The following is a 20,455-nucleotide window of genomic DNA, read 5'->3' on the forward strand; positions in this document are numbered from 1 at the left end:
CAGAGATCAGCAAAGGAAAGAGAAAGGGCAACTGCAATAGCTCAAAGTTTTAAGCTGTTAGGTCAGTATCCCAAAACCTTTTGTCCAGTTCCAGACACTGCAATAGGAAAATACCCTAAGTTTTAAAATGTAGCGGGGTCACCTAACTTCGTATCAGTGCATTTGAATGTAAGATTAGCTAAAAGAAAACCATTTTTTTTTCCTCAGATTGTGTTTGTAACATTCAGTGGTATGTAAGAATTACTCTGCAAACATGACACGAACTGATTCATGTCACTATACAATTCAGGAATTGAAGAGTATACAAATACTGCTGAAAGTAAGTATGATATAGCACTCTGAATTAGTATACACAAAAATCAGGTATACAAAAAAAAAACCTTCCACTCAACTTTCATGGAAAACAAACAAACCAGATTTTGCCATGAACTTAAACTGAATAATTTCTTTTTTGAGCACTGTACATTTACTTCCAGAAGACTGTTTGCTACAATGAAGTGTAGCAAAATGGGGTTTAAACATTCTCCCAAATCTTTTCAAACATTTGCTTTAAAAATCATTTCCAGCAATTCATACACAGAGTATCCAGGAATATTAATAAAAGACTTACTTAGACTGAAAAGAAATAAGGTGAGCTTTACAGGTATGAGCAGTACACAGATTGGACAACAGTAATTAAAAAGGTAATTTTTCACAGTTTGGAAGAAAATATCTTATTTGGACTTACTTACCTTTAAAGTCACACCTGGCTCTAAATCAACAGGAATAAGCATGGTGGAGGGTAAATGAATGCCATGTGACAGGCATTATACTCCAACTAAGACTTGCTATGAACAGTTCACAACTTAACGAGCTACTGTATTTCACTTGGATGTGCATCTTGCTTTGGATTTTAATCAGATTGCACACAACAAAAAGACTGAAAACACAGTAAGTAATTTACCTGTAAGAAATTTCAGAAGCCTTGATGCACTCTAATGCTGATTTATTTCTAGCTATAAAATGCTATCTTCCCACAAAAGAGATGCAACAATTAACTGTAATGCATTCATAACTTAGATACAGAAGTACCAAAGGGCTACTTTATAACATCTCTCTTCCTCCTGTGTTCCCCGGTTGTTAAATGTTTGGAAAAAAAAAAAAAAAGTCTATTTTGTAGTGGACACTCATTCAACAACAAACAAACTTCTATTCTTTCAATACAGGAAGCCAATACTGGTTTTATTCACTTTAAATATGGAATAATTCAATGAAAATTCAAACATAAGACAACATATGAGACAATCAGGCTAAGTTAATGGAAAATTTACCAAATTGTGTTACATAATAAAGTGGGACCTAAACAGCTATTTTTCATAGAATGTTTTGGGTTGGATAGGACCTTTAAGGTCATCTTGTCCAACATCTCCCTGCCATGGGCAGAGACACCTCCCACTAGATCAGATTGCTCAAAGGAACGTCCAACCTGACTTTGAACACTTCCAATAATGAAACACCCGCAACTTCTCTGGGCAACCTGTTCCACCGTCTCACCACCCACTGTAAAATATTTCTTCCTTAAAGCTGATCTCAATCTTCTTTCAGTTTTAAAACCATTGCTCTATGCCACTTGACTACGGGTGCCTTCAGGTAACAGAATCTTAGCAACAGGATATTTGGAAGCTTTACTGTAAAACTAGCTATATACACTATTATCAGCTTTCATTTTTCTAGCTAGATTGTGTGAACTATTATTAGACTGAAAGCCCCAAAGAGTGTAATAAACAATTTGCTTTTTATCAAGTAGTCCAGGTTACCCTGATTCTATTTTGCAAAATAGTAGCAAACTCATTTTTTCCATTACTTTTGTAATTTGGCATAATGTGAACATTCAGACATTTAATTTTACTTTGACAATGCAAAAATTCACAAACTTTTTGTTTTATGCCCCACATTATCCCAGACGGGAGAAGGTTCAACACTGCATGAGCAAATCACACGACACAGACACAGTCAAATCACACGACAAATACGGTCACCACACGACAAAGCTAAAGGGATAATACACAGAGGGCTCAGGTGCATACGGTTACCTCACACACTAGGCACCAGACATAAAACTCAAACTAAGAAAAATGCTTACTCTATTCCCCACCCTGTGCCTCCAAAAATCACCCCCAAGGCCAGAATGGTCCCTGCAACTGCACCTATTAGCCTGTTAGTGGCCATGCTCACTGTGTGGAGGGAAAAGTGAAGATTTTTTAAGGAAATGATCACATCATATATGTCTGAAATGAAAACAAAATAATTCCTCAAAGGAATATTTTACTTTATAATCCATCATCTGATAAGCAATCCAAACCTCCAACTAAACTTTTATTTACCAAATACTGTAGCTTTAAAAATTCTGAAGTAAGCTTTATGTGATTTTATTTGAACTCCTGCAAACATTTCAGTGAAAAGATTCCCTGTAAACATAAGACTATTCCTTTTAGCTTGTGATTTTATTATTTACTTAAAAAAGGAACATCTTCAGCCTGCTGCTTAGGTAATTTTAGAACAGCCAAAATGTAAATAAATCACCAATAAGAAAACTTCCTGTTGATCACCAGATAGATACTGTACCCAGAGTATAACTAAGCAAATAAAAACTGTTTATTTGGAAACAGTTCAATTGCAGGGAAAAGAAAACAAAACAACTTTTAATTAAGCCCTTTACAAGTGTGTAATGTTTTCATTTTTTACTGCATTTATCAAACAGGACCCTATTTATCTATATCACCTAAAGACAGTAACACCTTTTAAAAGGAAAAACCTACCCTAGTAATGTACTTCAGGTAACGGCTCGGAACTTCAGTATGTTCAGAGACACTCTTAAATACACTGAGGCCTTATTTTTTATTTTTGAAAGAAGCTTTTTTTTTGAGGAAAGAAAAAAACAACTGCACTTCCTACATGTTATAGAAGATTAAAAGTTGGATAGATCCATTGTGTCGTAACAGACCATAAACAAGCATCTGAATTCTCTAATGGGAACTTTTTCAGGGCACAAAAACTTGATAATCTTCATCAAGAAGTCTCTTTTGAAACCTTCTCTTTTTTAAAAAAATTCATAAATATACACAAACACGCACACACACTTGAGACATAAGTTTTATATTAAAAACAAACACAATTCCGCTAGTCAAAACAGAGGCCCAATTCTGCAGTGAAATTGCAAAGAAATAATGTAACGTGCATATGGAGCCCCACAGCCTTCAAAACTATTAGCCAGCATTGTAAAATAATTCAGTTTCTGCAGTAACCAAAAACTAACAGCAAGAACTCCTTGTCTTCTCCAGTTACCATCATGAATTGCTCTCCTGTGGGTCTGCTAGTACAGGTTGCTGAGTTTAGACTAATTCAAGAGTTATGCATTAATATAAACATAATTAACATAATTAAGGATGACCAATTTTTAAATCCTGAAGTACACTATGGAGGCAAAGGCAATTGACAGATGATGCAAAGGTCTGAAAAGTACAGTAGGAGCAGTAATCAATTATCAATTATAACAATGTAAAAACAAATAGCAATACTTTTTTGCTATACTTAATCTAATTGTAGTAAGAAAAATCTTAAACCTATTATGTGAAATTTCACATCTCTGTATAAAAGATATATACTTGTGTAAGTATAGAAACTCTCCCTAAATAATTATCTGCTGTCATGCTATTTAAGTACTAGGTTTCAGCACTAAACACTACGGTAAGTAGTTGAAATAGGACGAAATTAGACCCTGAATCATGTAACATACAGGTGATACTGACTTAAGCAAATCTTTCTGTATCAAAGCTTCTCACAATACATGAACATGATTCTAGTTTATTTACAAAATATTTTCCTTTCCCCTTATATCAAAGTATAAGAATTCAGTTTAATGCAAAGAATTAACTCATCGTCAAGGGATTGTTCTTGTCAGAAAGAGCTGGTGTCCCTGTCTAAACATGACATAAGGTGTGAAGTAGATGGAAGTGATGGGGATTTATTTTAAATGACAGATTTGTAAATTAATTGTGTAAGCAATACAAAAACTTCCAACAGATTCTTGTAAAAATGTTACTACTACAATATAAAATCTTTTTTTTTTTTTTTTTTTTTTTTTTATCTTCAGTCTGAATCTGTCAAATATCTGATCTCTTGACACTCAAAACAAGAAGTGTATCTGCTAGTTTGGATCTACTCTTAATGATATATATGCTTATGTAAAGAAGAAAAATCCAGTGTTTTCTAATTTGTAAAAAAAATCAAAATAAAATACATTCTCAATGTGATACTGAAACATTTTCCAATTTTCTTTACATCTGGATATGGCCACATTTAAAGAACAAATAAAACAAAAATTGCTGTATTCCAATCATGTGAACATAACTAACCACTTAAAAACTTTCATGTATAAAGTGCAGTACTCATGATCAAAACTGTAAAAATCGAAGGTTTGATATCAGTACCATGGGTATGGCTACTCACTCTGTCTAGGCTTGATTTCATGGATTTTCTCTGCCCTGGTTTTGAGAGTCAGATTATATTCATTCTAGCTTGTTCCTTAGATTTCTGGTCATATCAGATGTCACTTTGTGATGCTGGATTTAGTTTAGATGCGATGTTCTCGCAGCTGAATCTGCTACACTTTTCTCAAAAACAAAACAACAACAACAAAAAAAAACGAATATTCTGTTTCTGAATGTTTACAGAAGTACAGAAGGTTACTTCTGTATTCTTTTGACATCTCCCAGAGGAATCCTCTATTAGCACACCAAAAGAGATTATAGTGGCTGTCAGTGTACAGGCTCCTAAATTCACTTCCAGGTGATTCAACATCAATAAATTACTGCAACAACATACACAAAAATAACTCATCTTTTGAGATTCTTTAAGCCACCTTGTAACAAAAACATACTCTTCCTTTTTTCAGTGGAATCCACTGAAAACTGGAGTGTAAGCTATACAACTGTACCTAGCAGAAATACATACAGATACTCTTCATTTAAGATTTTCTTCCCAGAATATTTCAGCACTGATACATGAATTTTCATAAAGGTATTTCCATTCTGAAGTCATTCAAGTTAGTTTGAATTACAAGAATCTAACTAAGATAAATACACTTTCTGCGCTGCCTTTCATATAGACGTTTTTACAGATGAGGGAATTAATTCTTACCTATAGGATTTGGAAGTAAGCAATTAAAAATTTGTAAGCAGTGTTCCGAAGTTTGGAAAGTTTTATGGGAAATGAAATGACAAGTATCTTACATAGACAGCTAAATAATTAACTATGGTGGGGGTTATAAATCCAGGAAGTACCTGCAAAGATTCCCTATAATATAAATCTGGGCTGTTCTAGAGAACTTCCTTCACAGCAGGAACCTGTTGCAAGATGATCTCTTTGACACTTCTTGGGAAACAACTACTGGAACCATTCTGCTAAGGGGCAAAGGAATATGGCACACGTGACAGAAGTGGAGCCATTCTGGAGGGACACACCAAAATCCTGTCTTCCTTTCACAGAATATCCTGGGCTAGAATGGACCCACAAGGATCATTGAGTCCAACTCCCTTGAAGCCCTGGTACTTTAAAGTGTAATGAGTTGCACTGTGACCTCTAAGGACTACATTTTAAAGCTTCTTTCCATCAGCTTTATAGAATGGACAGAATGCTCTAGAACTGGGATTTAGCTGAAGTCTTCTCCCTCCCCCCTCCCCACCCCCCACCCCCCCCAGTTTCTCATTCGTTTATTGGCAACTTTATCTGTAAATGCATACATGATTCTGGATAAATACAGTCTGATGTTGGATAATGTCCTGGTAACAGGGAAGACTTAAAAACCTTAGACAGCACAATCCAAAGATGTTGTTTGGAAGAGAAGTCAGTGAGAATCTCAAGTGCTTTTCTTCCTCTCTGAAAAATTTTGACAAATTTTTGACAGTAACTCATCTTCGTATTTTTACTTCATATACATATGAAGTAGGTTGAAATACCTACTATACAGGTAAGCAATAATGGTCATAAAAATAATGTAAATCCATATGAATCTTATTTTTCTTCCCATTAAAATCTGATGCTAAGGAACCAAAGCTATTTTCAACCACGGATATTTTAACTTTTCCCTTTTTTATGTGACAACTCTCTGAATTACCTGAGAATAGCTATGGGAACTGGAAATCTCTAGTAAAACATAAATGCTCAAATAAATAAAAAGTAAGAGTTACATTTAGTCAGCTTCCAATCATAACTATTGAAAAAACTGAGAGTAGATGACAATGGAAAAATCAGAAAATATGTACTATTACCTATTGAAATCTTCCCAAAATTTAAAATTAGAAAATTAAAAGTTTAATCAATTCTCAAAGCAGAAAAACCTACATCATCTACATGAAGCAGAATTTTACTGTCTGTCTCTAAATAGGACTGCACAGTATTTTTCTCTTACTATATGCTAATTCTACTAGCACATATCGACTGAAAAAATATCATAAATATTTGAAAGAACATTACAACTGAAATCACACAAACCCTTGGGTCCTTCATCCTTCTTGTTACCAGTATCCCTGACAGGATCGTCAATACTGCAGTCTGTCCCAGCCCAAGAGAAATTACAAATGCAAGTGGCTTCATTACTACATACCTGGAAAAGAAAATAAATAGAAACAGCTGCTTTAAACCTGTATTTTCTTAAATTTATTCAAAGTAAATAGGTAGGTAGTTCACACAGTAAAAATTCATCCACTTATAGCAACAGCACTGAATGTTCAGAAAGAGTACAAAATATCAGTAGCCTGGAAGTTTGCTGTAGCCCTCTAAATACACTCAGATGCTAGGAAAAGCAGAAAAGTTCCTAGTGGTTCCATCATCACTTGCACTACACAGCTGCATAGGATGTGAGAGAGAACAGAAATTCTCGTCCACCAAGAAACTATCCAGGCTCATTATCTCTTCACCAACAAACTGTGTAGACTTTTGGCCTGGATGTTCAGAAGGAATATAAACATTTCCATTTAAAAATGTAAGAGCCAGTCATGCTTTACAATCTTTCACTTACAGTTTGTTCTCATGGAGAAAAAACTGTAAGATTTTCAGTGCTTTTGTCCTCGTTTTTCTCTAAGCAGAAACGAGGGCTGTTTCTGTTCTAAGAATAGTTCTAAGTCTACATGTAGTTGAATGACCTCTAAAGAGGATGTACTCACTAAAATTGGCAGTATATTTGTCACAGATATAGGAAAATCTATCCAACCAGGAAAACCTACAATATCACATCAATAGCACAAGTTAGTATCTATAAACTTTTCACACAAAAAAGAATATGGAATGTCTTGCTAAAAGTTACTAAAGAAAAAGCTTGACATGAGAAAAAGACACAAAACAAAGAATGAAGTTTTGATTGTGAGATTTGAAGGGAAGTCAATCATTAGGCATCAGCTGATAACACGTTTTGGATGCTGGAACAAACCCAAAGACTAATTAACCTACACACTAATAATTGGAAGAAGCACGTGTTTTTCAATTTTTTATCTCACTCTGCTTCTGGAAGTATTCACTAAAGGAACTTATCTAGAAAGATGATGATAAATGCATCTTATGACAGGTTTGATCAGCTGAAGTATTCTTTTAGAATTACCAAAAGCAAAACAGAAAATGTAGCATAATTCCCTCACCATTCATGCCACTGTTCAAAACGTACCAAGATTATATCTCTAAATCTCTTCTAGACCCTCTATTATCTGTTTTAAAAAAAGTTCTTGTTAACTTTGAACCCAGCTAGCATTTCTTTGAAGGGTTCAAATTCACGTCTGATCTTCAGTTCCACATTAGCAAGAAAAAAAACACCTTAATATATAAAGTCCAGCCCCTTAGGAACATACATGCCCACTGAATCCTACAGCTTTTAACAATATTACCATTAAGACATAGAACAGTGAATATGTTCTTCAAAACATCAACATCTTAGACAAATGGACTTATGGGTATAATAACAGAATATAATGTACCTGAATATAAAATGATACAATTTGTGTGCGTTCAAGAAGAACATATCTTTGTTGAGGTCCAACATTTTACAATGTTAGTAACTTAAGTCATCAGGTGTAATTCCATGAACAGAGGGCCAACTTAATAAAGGTATAATGCATTACAGAAGTCTTCACAATAACTAGTGTCAAACTTTCTTGAAAGTAGCAAAAACAACACTTTGGATATAATTGCAGAAGTAATTCGACAACTTCACTTTCTAAAATTTTATCTTTGCTTCACAGAATGTTAGTGCTCCCTAGAATCTAACATTTGCTTTTTAGATCAGCAGGCCTCAGGAACACTTTCAAGTAGAGAACCGCACAGGGTACATTAAGATCAGATGTAACAGAGATAGCTAGAGAAGCATAGCTGCTAACTCCAAGCACAGGCTCACCCCATGACCGGAACAGACTTTTCCATTAGAACCAATGGGACAGCTGCTTATGTTCAAGGACTGAATTGGCAGGCACTTTTTGTCCAGACACATCATGTGAGGACCGCATGGAGCTCCATCCTCCACATAACCTAAATCTGTATCATCATCTAAAAGAACATGAGCACCACTAGGAGAAATAAGTTTAAAGATAATATTAGTATTATGACTGCAGTCTTTTGAAAATATTAAACATGTCAGTCTAGGTAATAAAAGTTTCATACCTTTCTCACGTCCATACATACACAAAGACAACAAAATTATCAAGTCTTTCTCTCCATCCACAGGATTGACAAAGTGTTTCAGTTGTCAGACTAAAAAGAGGTCTAGATAATGACCTAAATCTTTGTAAATGCTGCAGATTGCTATTACTAGAAAATATTTAATAACTTCCCAGGTGATGACATTTAAATAAAAACATCAGTGGAATAATAGAAGAGTTCAGAAACATTGTTCACTCAGGTTCTAACTATATAACAGAATATTCTTAGTGTGACAGTAATGTTTCCAATGTCTTTAAATACAAATCCAATACTGTGCACAGCAAAATAAAATCCGTTTACCTGACCCTTAACTGAACTGTAACTTAACATCCAGCCACAACTCTTCACAGATCTCTTCCTCTGAACTTTCACTTTCTCTATAAGCACTTATTTCTCTGAAGATATTATGTTTAACTCATGGGTCTTTGGTAATTACAGGTCTATTTTTTCCAGAAAAATATAATGCTGAGCTTTAAATTCTGACTGTGAAGTACTGCTAATAGAGTTGAGACAGAATAATGAGGAGGGCAACCCACATTTCACCCTCTTTAAATGTGGAATATTTTCTTTTAATCAGAAGAAACAATGCTGAGAACAGTAATTTTGCTGTAAGGTATCAATTACTTTTAAATCATGTATTTTTACATTTATTCTTATGTCCATTCATTTAGGTTTGACAGAGCAAAATTATCTTTTACCTGCAGTCCACTATTCGTCCTTGATGATAAAATGAATTTGGGATAATTTCTCCTTGAACTTGACCGACTCGTGGAACTTTAGTAAGATTAGTGCAGAGCAAAAAGCCACAGAAAACATCACTGTAATATGAAAGCAAAAATCATGAAGTTTACTGAAATAGTATGAAATGAAGTTACAAAACAGAAAGACCAGCAATGCTGCTGCTGATCACATTAAGTAACATAGGACAGTAAATCACGCAATAGACTTTCAGAGTATAAGTGTAGAAATAAAATGCTATTTGGTGTAAATGACAAGAGGCAGAAACCAGTAGTTATGCATTCTAATGTACCAGTGCACAGTATTTACATAATGTTCATATGAACAAATTTCATCTGTGCTCTAAATACAATACAATGAAAAGGAGGCGAATTGTACACGGCTTTGTCCTGTCAGACTACATTACATTTTCCTACATCTAACAGCTTGGACATCATACGTTAATGTGAAGTTTAAATTTTTCATTGCATTTTATTTCCCTCGCAGGACTGCAGACAATCAATAAGATGATGGTGTGCATGAATTTTAGGAAAGAATCTACTTTATTTGCTGTTATTTTACATGTGCATTCTTCAACGGAAGGGTCTCTGCTTAAAGCTTCATCACTTTCTGTAATTGCCCAGAGTCATACAAACAGCTGGATGAGTGCTAGAAACTGTATTTGTTAAAACTGCAAAGATTTTAAAAAGCTCTTCAGTTAGACCATCATCCTTCTACTGACAAAAAAAAAAAAAAAAAAGCTTTTACGCAAATTAGGGTTTTGGTATGCATATCAGAACACCACCATTCTTCATATATACAAAAATCCATTTAACCACTTCCTCCCTTACCTGAAATATTAATTTTCCGATCTGAAATTAATCACGTAACCCAAAAGAAAAAATAACACCATGTAACTAACATCAGTCAAATAAGGAACACTGTTTAGCCAGTACAATTTTTATGTGTATTCCAAAAAAAAAAAAAATCTAAAAAATTACAGAAGAGTTAGTAAATCAGGAGAAGGTTAAGCCTACCCATTAGAAATTATTGACTTGAAAAGGAAATTTAATCAAATATTCATCTAGCAATGTGCACATACAAATAAAATCAGCCATTTCCTATATAGCTTGTTCAAATGTCTAATGCTCCTCTCCGGTCAAAATAAAGGTTGGAACATACTTGAAAGAGCATAACCCAGTAACAGTCTTAGAGCCACTCAAGCAAGAACACACTGTTAATTTGCAGCCTAATTTATCCCCACCAATTCTAAGGCATTTGTATATTACACATAAACCTGTGACTTTTTGTTGCCTTGTACCCCATGCCATCTGAGAGCACAAAAATTACACACTATTATCCTTAAAACCTAGAATTCTTTAGAAATATATTGCTGAGTCACCTGTGGACTTTTCAGAAACAGACATGGAACTTTCTCAAGCTGCAAACCTTGTGAGGTGAATATTCAAAATAATGCTAAACAAACTGCTGATGCATTGATGAACAAGCAGAAATATTAAACCAATAGTTTTAAAAATTAAAAATTAAACCAATATATTATAAAATACCAATTGTCTCTACTTAAACCACACTTACTGTTTGCTACACTGAATCCATCGGTCTCCATCCTTTCCACAGTTTCCTTTTTTTGTGCCTTCTGTATTAAGCTTCTCATAACAAAATTTGTCAGATCCTGAGGACTCTGTTGATGAAGAAAGGAAAAGGATTGTACTTTTTAATAGTGACACAAGTGCTTTGAAAACTTGCATAATATTCTATTGCAGTTGGATCATTATTATTTTTAACACAAAATCTAACCATTTGTATATACAGAGATAGCACTTTCCACAGTGAGAACCTACACAGACAGAACTGCAATACCTACAGATGCTTTTTTCTAAATAACCCCCTATATTCAAAATCTGCTCTGAACTTTTATAAAAGTAACTGTGTTGTTTTCTCCATTTGAATTTAACTCTATTTGTTATTTGGTTCACCTCATAACATCTACACATAGCATTAATCTGTTTGTTCTCACTGCATTTATTCCTGATCTGTTTTTCAGGAGATCAAAAATTATATCTATGACATACAACAACACCTGATAATCAACTCTAAGTGTTGTTTTTTTTTCAGTTTGTTTTAGGAGTTCACACACAAATCAAGGTTGAACAGTCAGAGTGTGATTTCTACTGCTTCTTAGGAGTAAAAATCTGAACTAACAGATTTAAAACCACAATTATTTGCGAACACACTTTTTTTTTTCTTCTGAAAATCACTGAAAAAAAGCACCACAGTTATATAGAGGATGATAAAGTAAAAACAAATAAATGTTATACAATAAATCCCTCACCTCTCAGGCTCCCCCCCCCCCCCCCAAAAAAAAAAAAAAAAAAAAAGAAAGAAAGAAAAAACTCAAGTCTCAAGTAGGCATAAGCAGCAGTAGCAGTTAGACAAAACTCAAGAAAACATTAAGTGCTAGAGTACAGGACATCCTGATAGGTCTGCTCTGCTGAACTGTCTCAAAGTCTTTAAACTGAGTAGTTATCCCCTCTCAGCTGCAAGCAAACTCCATCACAAGTACAATTCTATTTTACTCAATCAGGTTTACATCTATGTTTAAATTTGTAATATGGATAATTAAATACATACTAATGTATGAATTTTCCTGAATATAGGATGATTCAACAAAGAGGGTAGGAGCAGCTTTAGCATGAACCAGTGCTGGGATAAGGGAATTGACAACTACCATTAAAAGCAAAGCAGCAACACCAACAACGAACAACCTAACAACCAAAACCATGTTTGAAACTATAGAACAAAATAAATCCTGAAACCCATTTTTTTCCCTGGTAATAGTAACTCAAATTTGCTAATCTCACCTAACTCCACCAGAGTCCAGCATTTGCTACCCTGTCTATGTCTGCAACCACATCAGGTCAGAACAATCTCACTGTCACCACTCCCAAACAAGCATGCAACCTGACATTCTGTTTGGCAATCAAGTCACAGTTTCACACTGTTGTCTACTGAGCAGAAACCTTTTAACTTACAGTGGGAAGAACAAAAAAGTAAAACACTAAAAATATAAAACAAAGGCAAGAATGAAGTAGAAATAAAATACATTTAAGGTAGTAGAAGTCAACCTACTAGATCCCCAGATATATTTGCACTGATTATCTCTTGTCTTGCATTCACCGTTGTAGCAACGGCCCTAAACAGAACACAATGTTAGTAATGAGAACTGACCACTGTTTCCTTTCATTCCCCTCCCCTGACAAAAGTCTCATTTTGATTCTTCATCCACATCTTGGAGTGTATAATAGTTTTCATGAATTTGGGTAGATGGACCACACATTTGGGCTTGGATTCTCAAAGTCAGTTGGTGTCTAATATGCATTGAAATTTCAGCAGCTGCTTTATATCTCTCATTTACATAGCTGTAAAGAACACGGATTATAATTTCATATCTACATGCAAAAATGTAAAGATACCAAGCAGATTTTACTCAAACTACAAATCATTACTATTCACAGAGTGCATTCAGCACAAATGACACTAATGTCCAAAAGACAATATCTATGCAGAAATACAGAAGACGGGATCTTTACAAAAATGAAAACTTGTATTGGGTCAAATTGTATTAATTGATGTGCAGAGATCTGAGAACATTACATACCTGATTAGAATCACAGGCATATCCATCCTGTTTATGAAGATTTGGTGGACACTGAAAAGGAGTACATTTTTTTTTAAATCGTGTTACTGCAATCCATCAAAGGATCACATATGGAATATTCCTGGTTTTAAGTGACAATTGCAAAACATACAAAGGAGGTAGATAACATAATTACTGGAGGAATCTTTATAGCTATTTATAAAAATGAAAAAATTAACATCTTCAGCCATAAAATACAAGCTTTGATTCTAACTTTCTGCATATTCCCAATGGAAATTAAGGAGGTGAAGCAAAATAAAAAGCAAAACAGGTGTGCTCAGTAACAGGATATTTCCTAACAAACACTGTGTCTGTGTTTGTTCTCATACGCAACACTGCCACTACATTCGCAGTCCCACTAAGAACGTGAGAGAACAGTTAGCTGTAGCCTACCACTCTGTTGATTACAGAGCCATATTGTATTATGATCATGTTAATTGTCATGTTCTCTTGGCATTGCAAAAATTCTTGATATGAACAATTCATTAGCCCCAGAAGTCTCAGATAATTAAAGCTAGGAGTACAGCAGCATCAGTGCTTTTCTTCAACAAAAAAGGGACTGGTGAAGATTTGGAAAGGGCATGGTGCTGCAATGTACATCATAGCCAATACTTTCTGGGCAGCCATTCCAGATAAAAAAAAAAAGCCTCTCTCCTCCACTGAGAAGTCTCCACCTACAGAATGAAAGATTTACAATAAAATCTCACCAATAGCTACTATCTGTAAGTGTAAATGTCTCGGATGACAATATTCAAAGAGGTTACTGTTAATTTATTGTAATCTACAATACAGCCAATGCCCAAAGAGAACTATGAGATCTTATTTCTTCAAAGTTAAGAACCTGATACAGTAGGCTGTAGCAGAGTTATAAAGTTCTTATATAATCTCGGCGATAAATACTCAGTATTGAAAAGGAACATGTATGACCTAACAAGTCAAAACTACTGTGAAAATGGAAGATGTGCTGAATGTTAACTATTTAAAAGAATTAAAATTAACCTTTTGTCTGCTCTTTATTCCTGTACTTTTGAGAATTATAGAAGTATTTTCAAGAGAAATGTGTACAATTTATAAAATAATCACATGTGCACTCTTAAAAACATAGCATTTTATTCCCAATTTGTTGTAATTGTCTGTATTTTCTATATCTGCATTTTAAACTTTTATTTCATGAAATCTTACTGTTATTAACTTTGAACCCATTCACATTTGCATTATATTCTTAGTAATTAAACTATAGACAAAACAGAGAGTACAGGAGGATTTCTGACACAAATATTATACAGATATAAAAAATAAAACGAATGAGTTTTAAAAACCAACCCCCAAAAGTGTCATATTCTGAGACCACTAGATTTTGTTTGCTTGCTTATATTAGTTTGTATTGTTATATCTAAGAAATTTTGTTAGAATAATAATAAACTCTTCCCTTCCCCGAGTACAGTTATTTGAGGGCATATGACAGAACTGATTGTCAGTCTGGGTTTTCCTCTTAAATTGGTGTGAAGCGAGTGCAAGCAAATAGCAATAGTTTGGGCAGAGAGAGCTGCCTACATACCTGGCCAGAATCTCCAGTGCAGAATTCTGCAATATCACATTCATTCACTGCATATCTACAGTCATAGCCTCGTGGAAAAAACTAGAAAATGAAGAATATAGTAAGATTATGTAACAGCAAAATTAAAGGTTCCTGTTTGGAATTACTCTTCATTTTAATGCTTTTTAAACACTAAACTCACATATATTTGTTCTTTTTTTTGCTTGTCTAACCACAAAACAACACAACCTCAACAGCTATTTCAAAGCATTGAAAAAATGTTCCAGTTTCTTAATCTTTTAAAGGCTAAAATGAAGTATGTAATACTTCCAAAATATATATATATATTTTGTAATCTATGATAGATAAATAAAAATAAATGTCATTTTTACATGAACACGAATCTAATGCAACTATTATTCCCTTTATATTTGGTGCAGTAACCACTGGAATATTGTCTGGAATAATAGTCTCAGCCTATATTTGAGCTGTTTCTCTTCATTGTCCATAAATTACACTTGCAACTTTAACAAGTGCATGACTTCCACAGACAACTGATAAGAACAATAGATACAATGCAAGAACACTCACAAGACATGATGTATTACAGCAGGGTCCATCACTACAATGAGCTCCATTAGAAAGAGAGCACTTCTTACAACAGTCTGAATAGCATTCCTGAAGAAAACAGTAAGTGATCTTTTTAATTTCCCATTTTAAATATTTTTCCCAATCTTTCCAACCAACTATAATGTACCAGCAGACAAAAGATTCACTTTAGCACTAATGACTTGAAATTATCAGCTGAAAATATCCTTTACAATGCTCAAATTGTAAAGTAAGAGGAAAATGGTGACATACGTGCTATAGTAATAAGTAGATTCACACTTTCCAAAGCCTCTACACAGGTGGGGAATAGCCTGTACCAATGCATACTGCGTAGTCAAATTGTGTTAAATGCAGAAAAACAATTAAGAAAACTAATTATATTTGTAACTATAGTTAATTACTAGAACTAGCTCTCAAGGCTACAGGACAGATTTTTGAAAAAAAAAAAAAAAAAAAAAAAAAAAAAGTTCCATAAATATTTCTACATTAGAGAATAAAACAAAAGCTTACTCGTTGTCTGAACAAAGATACATATTTCCAGAACACTGATGAGGAACCTAACACTCCAGACACACTACCCAGGCAAAGGAAAGGGGTAAACATTTCTACAGCGCAATGCAAAATATGCTAGAAAACAGTAACTCCTTTTCATTAAAATGACAGGAAGACTGTTCTGAGTATAGACTTTACTTTTGCACTCATTCTCACTGGAAAAAAATATTTTAACAGTCCTTTAATTAATTTGTTCCATAGCAAAAGGCAAAACAGATTAATTTCCATAACCCTTCCTCCTCTCTTACCGATCATATAAATTATCTTAATGTATTTTGTGAGGCAGACTTGCAGAATAGGATATAAGAACTCTTTACTTGCCATTCGGAAACCACAATCACATTCTTCTCCTGCTTCCACGTATCCATTTCCACACTCAGTAGTTTCAAAGAGCTGAAAGCAAAAGAGCACCCCCGAGCCCCCGGCCCCAAAAGTAAGAATAAAAATAGTATCAAATGACTTTTCTATCATACATAGCCCATCTCTGCAACGCTACAGACACACTCTCACACAGAGAATATATCCCTTACTACAGTGATAGGGCATGCTGCATGGCTTTCAAGTGCAGCTAGTCAGAATCATGCAGACATGAAATACATGAAATGTAATACAGCTAAACCACCTGTCTGCTAGCCCCCTTTAAGAGAATATTCACCCCCCCAAAAATAAATAAACTGAGACAGTAAAATAGATCACAAAGTGGTAACTTCATTCTAATTTCATGGACTTGCATAATCTGACAATTCCTTTAAGAAAACAGACAGTAATATGATCTCTAGGATCTACTCAGGCACCCATACTTGCTCCTGCAATTACCTTCCATCTATTCCAGTGTAATGTGTTCATGCGTGAAAATAATAACACTAAGAAATACTATTAAAACTACCTGGTCTACTGTGTGTATAACTAAGTTGGAATAACACAGATAAATATAAATCGTGCTAAGCAGATACTCCCAGGACCAGATATATACAATATAGATATATTCTATAGTTCAGGATGAAAATTAAATGAGAAAAACAATACATTCCCCAATTAATAACCAGGAAATAAACTCTTGAGTAATTCACAAATTACACCATGTTTTCTGATACTGGCAAAAAAAGAAAATCTACGAATAATTCTAAGTATAATATTTTTTAAAAGGTAAACCAAAACTATTGTCGACCTCTAAGCCTAGCATTGGACTAAAATCTCAAGTCTCTTTGTATTATTTTTGGTTCTGCTGTTCAAAGGGACAGTTAAGACATTGTACACTAAACCACCATGGGAGTCAGTATTTTTTATTTACATTTTCTTACATTACAATCTTTAACTAGTTTATTCTTATTGCATTTTTTTTGGTCATATGTCCATTTTACATCTTTCCACTCACTCCCTATTCTCTCTCTCTCAGAACACTCACTGCTAGTAACAACCTGATACTTTCTGCTGGTAAGGTCTGATTGGTAAATTCTATTATAATCAAGTCAGGCAGAGAAGAGCTTAATCGTATAAGATTGCTTTAAAACTCCTAAAAAAAAAAAAAAAGGAAAAAAAAGAAAGAAAATAAAAAGAGGAACAATATTACCTCATTAAAAAGAAAGAAAATATTTTCTTTTTCTTGCATAAACTGCATAGATAATCAACAGCACCTGTAATTTTGGGTGCTGGATGCAAAACTAAACTGAAACAATAACCACATGTACTTTTCTTTAGTAGCAATGTCAACATGATTGAGAAAACTATTTTTTTGTTCTCTCTATAAGCCATTGTTATTTCTATGCTTCTGTGGAAACTTCAACATCTGATATTCTGAACCTGAAATTTAGTTCTCTATCAAACAGACCTGGTTATTTGACCTGCAGCTGGTAAGATAATGCAAAGGGGTCAATCAGAGAATTTGTGGCATTACACAAACACCATCAAATGTTCCTATGTGTCACAGACTCAAATTAAGCTCAAATTAAAAATGACATCATGGTGACTGCTTAACACAACTACATTTTAATTATCTCAAAATTAAGTATGCTATTTTCCACCTCACTTACCTACCTCCAAATAATAAGACTCAAAATGATGTATGATTTTTTTCCCTAAAGACCTTTAATTTTGAAGTTGTGAAACACTAACACAGATAACATATAAAGATAATTCAACCATTCTCCTGGGATCACTTTCATTGAAGTAAACTGCATTTTTATTCTGTCTGCAATTTCACGATTACTTCCCATTACCTTATCATCATCCTATTTTAATCACAAAAATGAAATTTTTTCTTTCTCCCCACTTACTCTTTTCTGTAACAATTCTCCCACTCTTATTCTACAAGCAAAAACTGCTACCCTAGGAAAAGATTCAAAACACTCTAAGAAGCACATTTTTTTTTTGTTAATTGTACAAGGTAATGGTCCCCAAAGGATACAGCACAGCAAACAGAACAGTCTGGTAGTCCATGCAGTATTAAATTCTACAAGGACAGCAAGTTTGACATTGTCATTAAATAGAGTATTAATACTTCATATTGATCTTACATTGCAAAAAATGCCACATGGAGTATTTTTACACTACTTAGTTGCTTTAGAGGGATGTCATGTTCATATCGCCTTAGGAAGAAAGAAAAAAAAAAATGACCTTGATTTTTTTTGTAGAAAAAAAAGGAATGTGGATGGTACGAGGAAATTGTTATAAATTATGGACTTTGTTAGCTGTATACCTGAAATAAAATGAAATTAACTTCAACAATACTGCTACTCTCTATATGATGTAAAATCTGTTGATATGCCAATTACCAAATTAGGAATTAAATTCCTTTTAACAACGTCAAGCAAAGATCCCAAGAATAGAGTAGATGTGCTATACAAACTCAATTCTGGATTTATTTTGCACTACTTTCAGATTAATAGGTAGAACATTTATTCTAAAATGGGATGCATCTAGCTACGCAAATCAACTGCAAGATTTGTCATTATTTGAGCATGAAGAATTAATGGAAAACAAGTTGCATGATTCCTCAAGACTATTTTTAAATGTTATGGATGAACATTCAGCTAATTACAAGTAACCTCAGAAAATACCCACACAGATATTTTGACAAATCTGAAACCAGATGGGTGTTAGTGGAACAATTACATTCTCATTATAATGTGTTGGTAGTCACCACCCCTGCTAAACATTTATTACCTTTGTTGGCCTGTTGAAAAGACAAGCACCTCCCCCACGAAGTAAAAATTCTTTGTATTCTGCAATGCTGCACTTGGAGAATTTCCTGGAATGATAAACCCTAAAATAGCAAAGAATTAGCTGAGTAAATGCATCAACAGTTACTGGAAGAGGGCAGAGGGGTCATAACATTTTTTACACTGTAAATCCCTGTTTCTTACAGCCACTGTGTATTGTCAGTTCAGATTTATATTTCAAACAACAAAATCAGAATGAAAGAAAAAGATTTTTAGAATTGTTTGCATTTTTGTATCTTTGTTATATAGATCTATGGTCTATCTATGGATACCATGGTCTTCAAATCTTCTTAATAATATGAAACCACATTATCATAAAAAGCTGCTATGCACCCTCTTGATTGTATGCATAATCCAATTGCTTTATGGTTTCTTTTGCTGCAACTTCAGTTTAAATAATGGATTACATTCCTGATCCCTGTTTTCATGCCAGGGTTTTAAAACTGTTCAAGTCATCTGATCCTGTTAATAAGGTTGATTTTTTAAAGCAAAAAGAATTCATAGCCATTTGTAGCTGCACAGGGTTGGAATAAATAAAAACAACAAACATTTCCCAAATCTCATCTCAGACTTTGGCCCTGAGAAAATGCCCAGGAAAGCATCCAGAACAGCAGTGTACTACTATTGACAGAATATTTTTCCATCTTTCAACAATTTTCTGCGCAAGGACTTGCTTGGGAAGCCTTGTTTAATCTTATTTAAAAATCTTCATTGTATTTTCTCCCTCATTTACTATGCTGATTATGATGGCTTCTCTCCTATCTCCTGTTCTCCATCTCTTTCCCATCCTGATGAAAACAGATTTTATTAGTCATTTCTTATATAGAAAACATCAAATAATTTTAATAGCCATGTTTTGACATCTGGGAATCAGAACTATTCACATTGAAAGATGGGGGGTAACAGTGCTGTAAGGATGTTCTCCATTCCTTTCCCAAATGTTATTGGAAAAGGGTGCTTTGCTTGACTGCTATTGAGCTGACATTTCCCCAATGAAATATTGTGTTAAAATAAAAGGTATTCTGGTACTGATGGATTTAAGTTAAAGGCTTTACACTGCAGCTAATTATTTACCCATTTCACTTTTATTATTTAATATTTTAAGTGTAATATTATTTATTACGCTTATATTATTATTTTATTATTTAATATTTTAAGTGTAATATTTTACATTATGCTTCTTTTTCAGCTTCTGGGTGACTATTATCTGCTTCTAGCAATTTTTTACTGTTACTTTATCTGCAGAAGAGGTTTGTTCCACAACATCTTCTACTGACATTTCCATCTGAGACAGCTACTTTGCTGAGTTCACCATGAGAATGAAGCTAGTATCTATTCTGATCTATGCCTTACTTCGTATTACAGAAACAAACATTATGTAAT

The 20,455-nt window shown here is 34.0% G+C and overlaps 1 protein-coding gene across 4 annotated transcripts in view; it reads right to left on the bottom strand.

The window, feature by feature from the left end:
- ADAM23 (ADAM metallopeptidase domain 23) overlaps positions 1-20,455 on the bottom strand; it is a gene marked incomplete at its 5' end in the record, with an annotated part of 74,415 nt that overhangs the window by 11,888 nt on the left and 42,072 nt on the right. For 3 of the 4 annotated variants that reach the window (XM_084289164.1, XM_084289163.1, XM_084289166.1), the window contains 10 exons: positions 6,532-6,643; positions 8,420-8,588; positions 9,420-9,539; positions 11,035-11,140; positions 12,589-12,652; positions 13,118-13,168; positions 14,715-14,795; positions 15,285-15,371; positions 16,176-16,247; positions 19,017-19,116. In XM_084289164.1, the coding sequence (XP_084145290.1) occupies positions 6,532-6,643; positions 8,420-8,588; positions 9,420-9,539; positions 11,035-11,140; positions 12,589-12,652; positions 13,118-13,168; positions 14,715-14,795; positions 15,285-15,371; positions 16,176-16,247; positions 19,017-19,116 (962 nt within the window). Of the gene's footprint in view, positions 1-5,786; positions 5,917-6,531; positions 6,644-8,419; positions 8,589-9,419; positions 9,540-11,034; positions 11,141-12,588; positions 12,653-13,117; positions 13,169-14,714; positions 14,796-15,284; positions 15,372-16,175; positions 16,248-19,016; positions 19,117-20,455 lie in introns of those variants that run through there. The other variant, XM_084289165.1, reaches the window with a different exon arrangement.

The sequence above is a fragment of the Netta rufina genome, assembly GCF_964035555.1.
Source record: "Netta rufina genome assembly, chromosome: 6".
Lineage (NCBI taxonomy): Eukaryota > Metazoa > Chordata > Aves > Anseriformes > Anatidae > Netta > Netta rufina.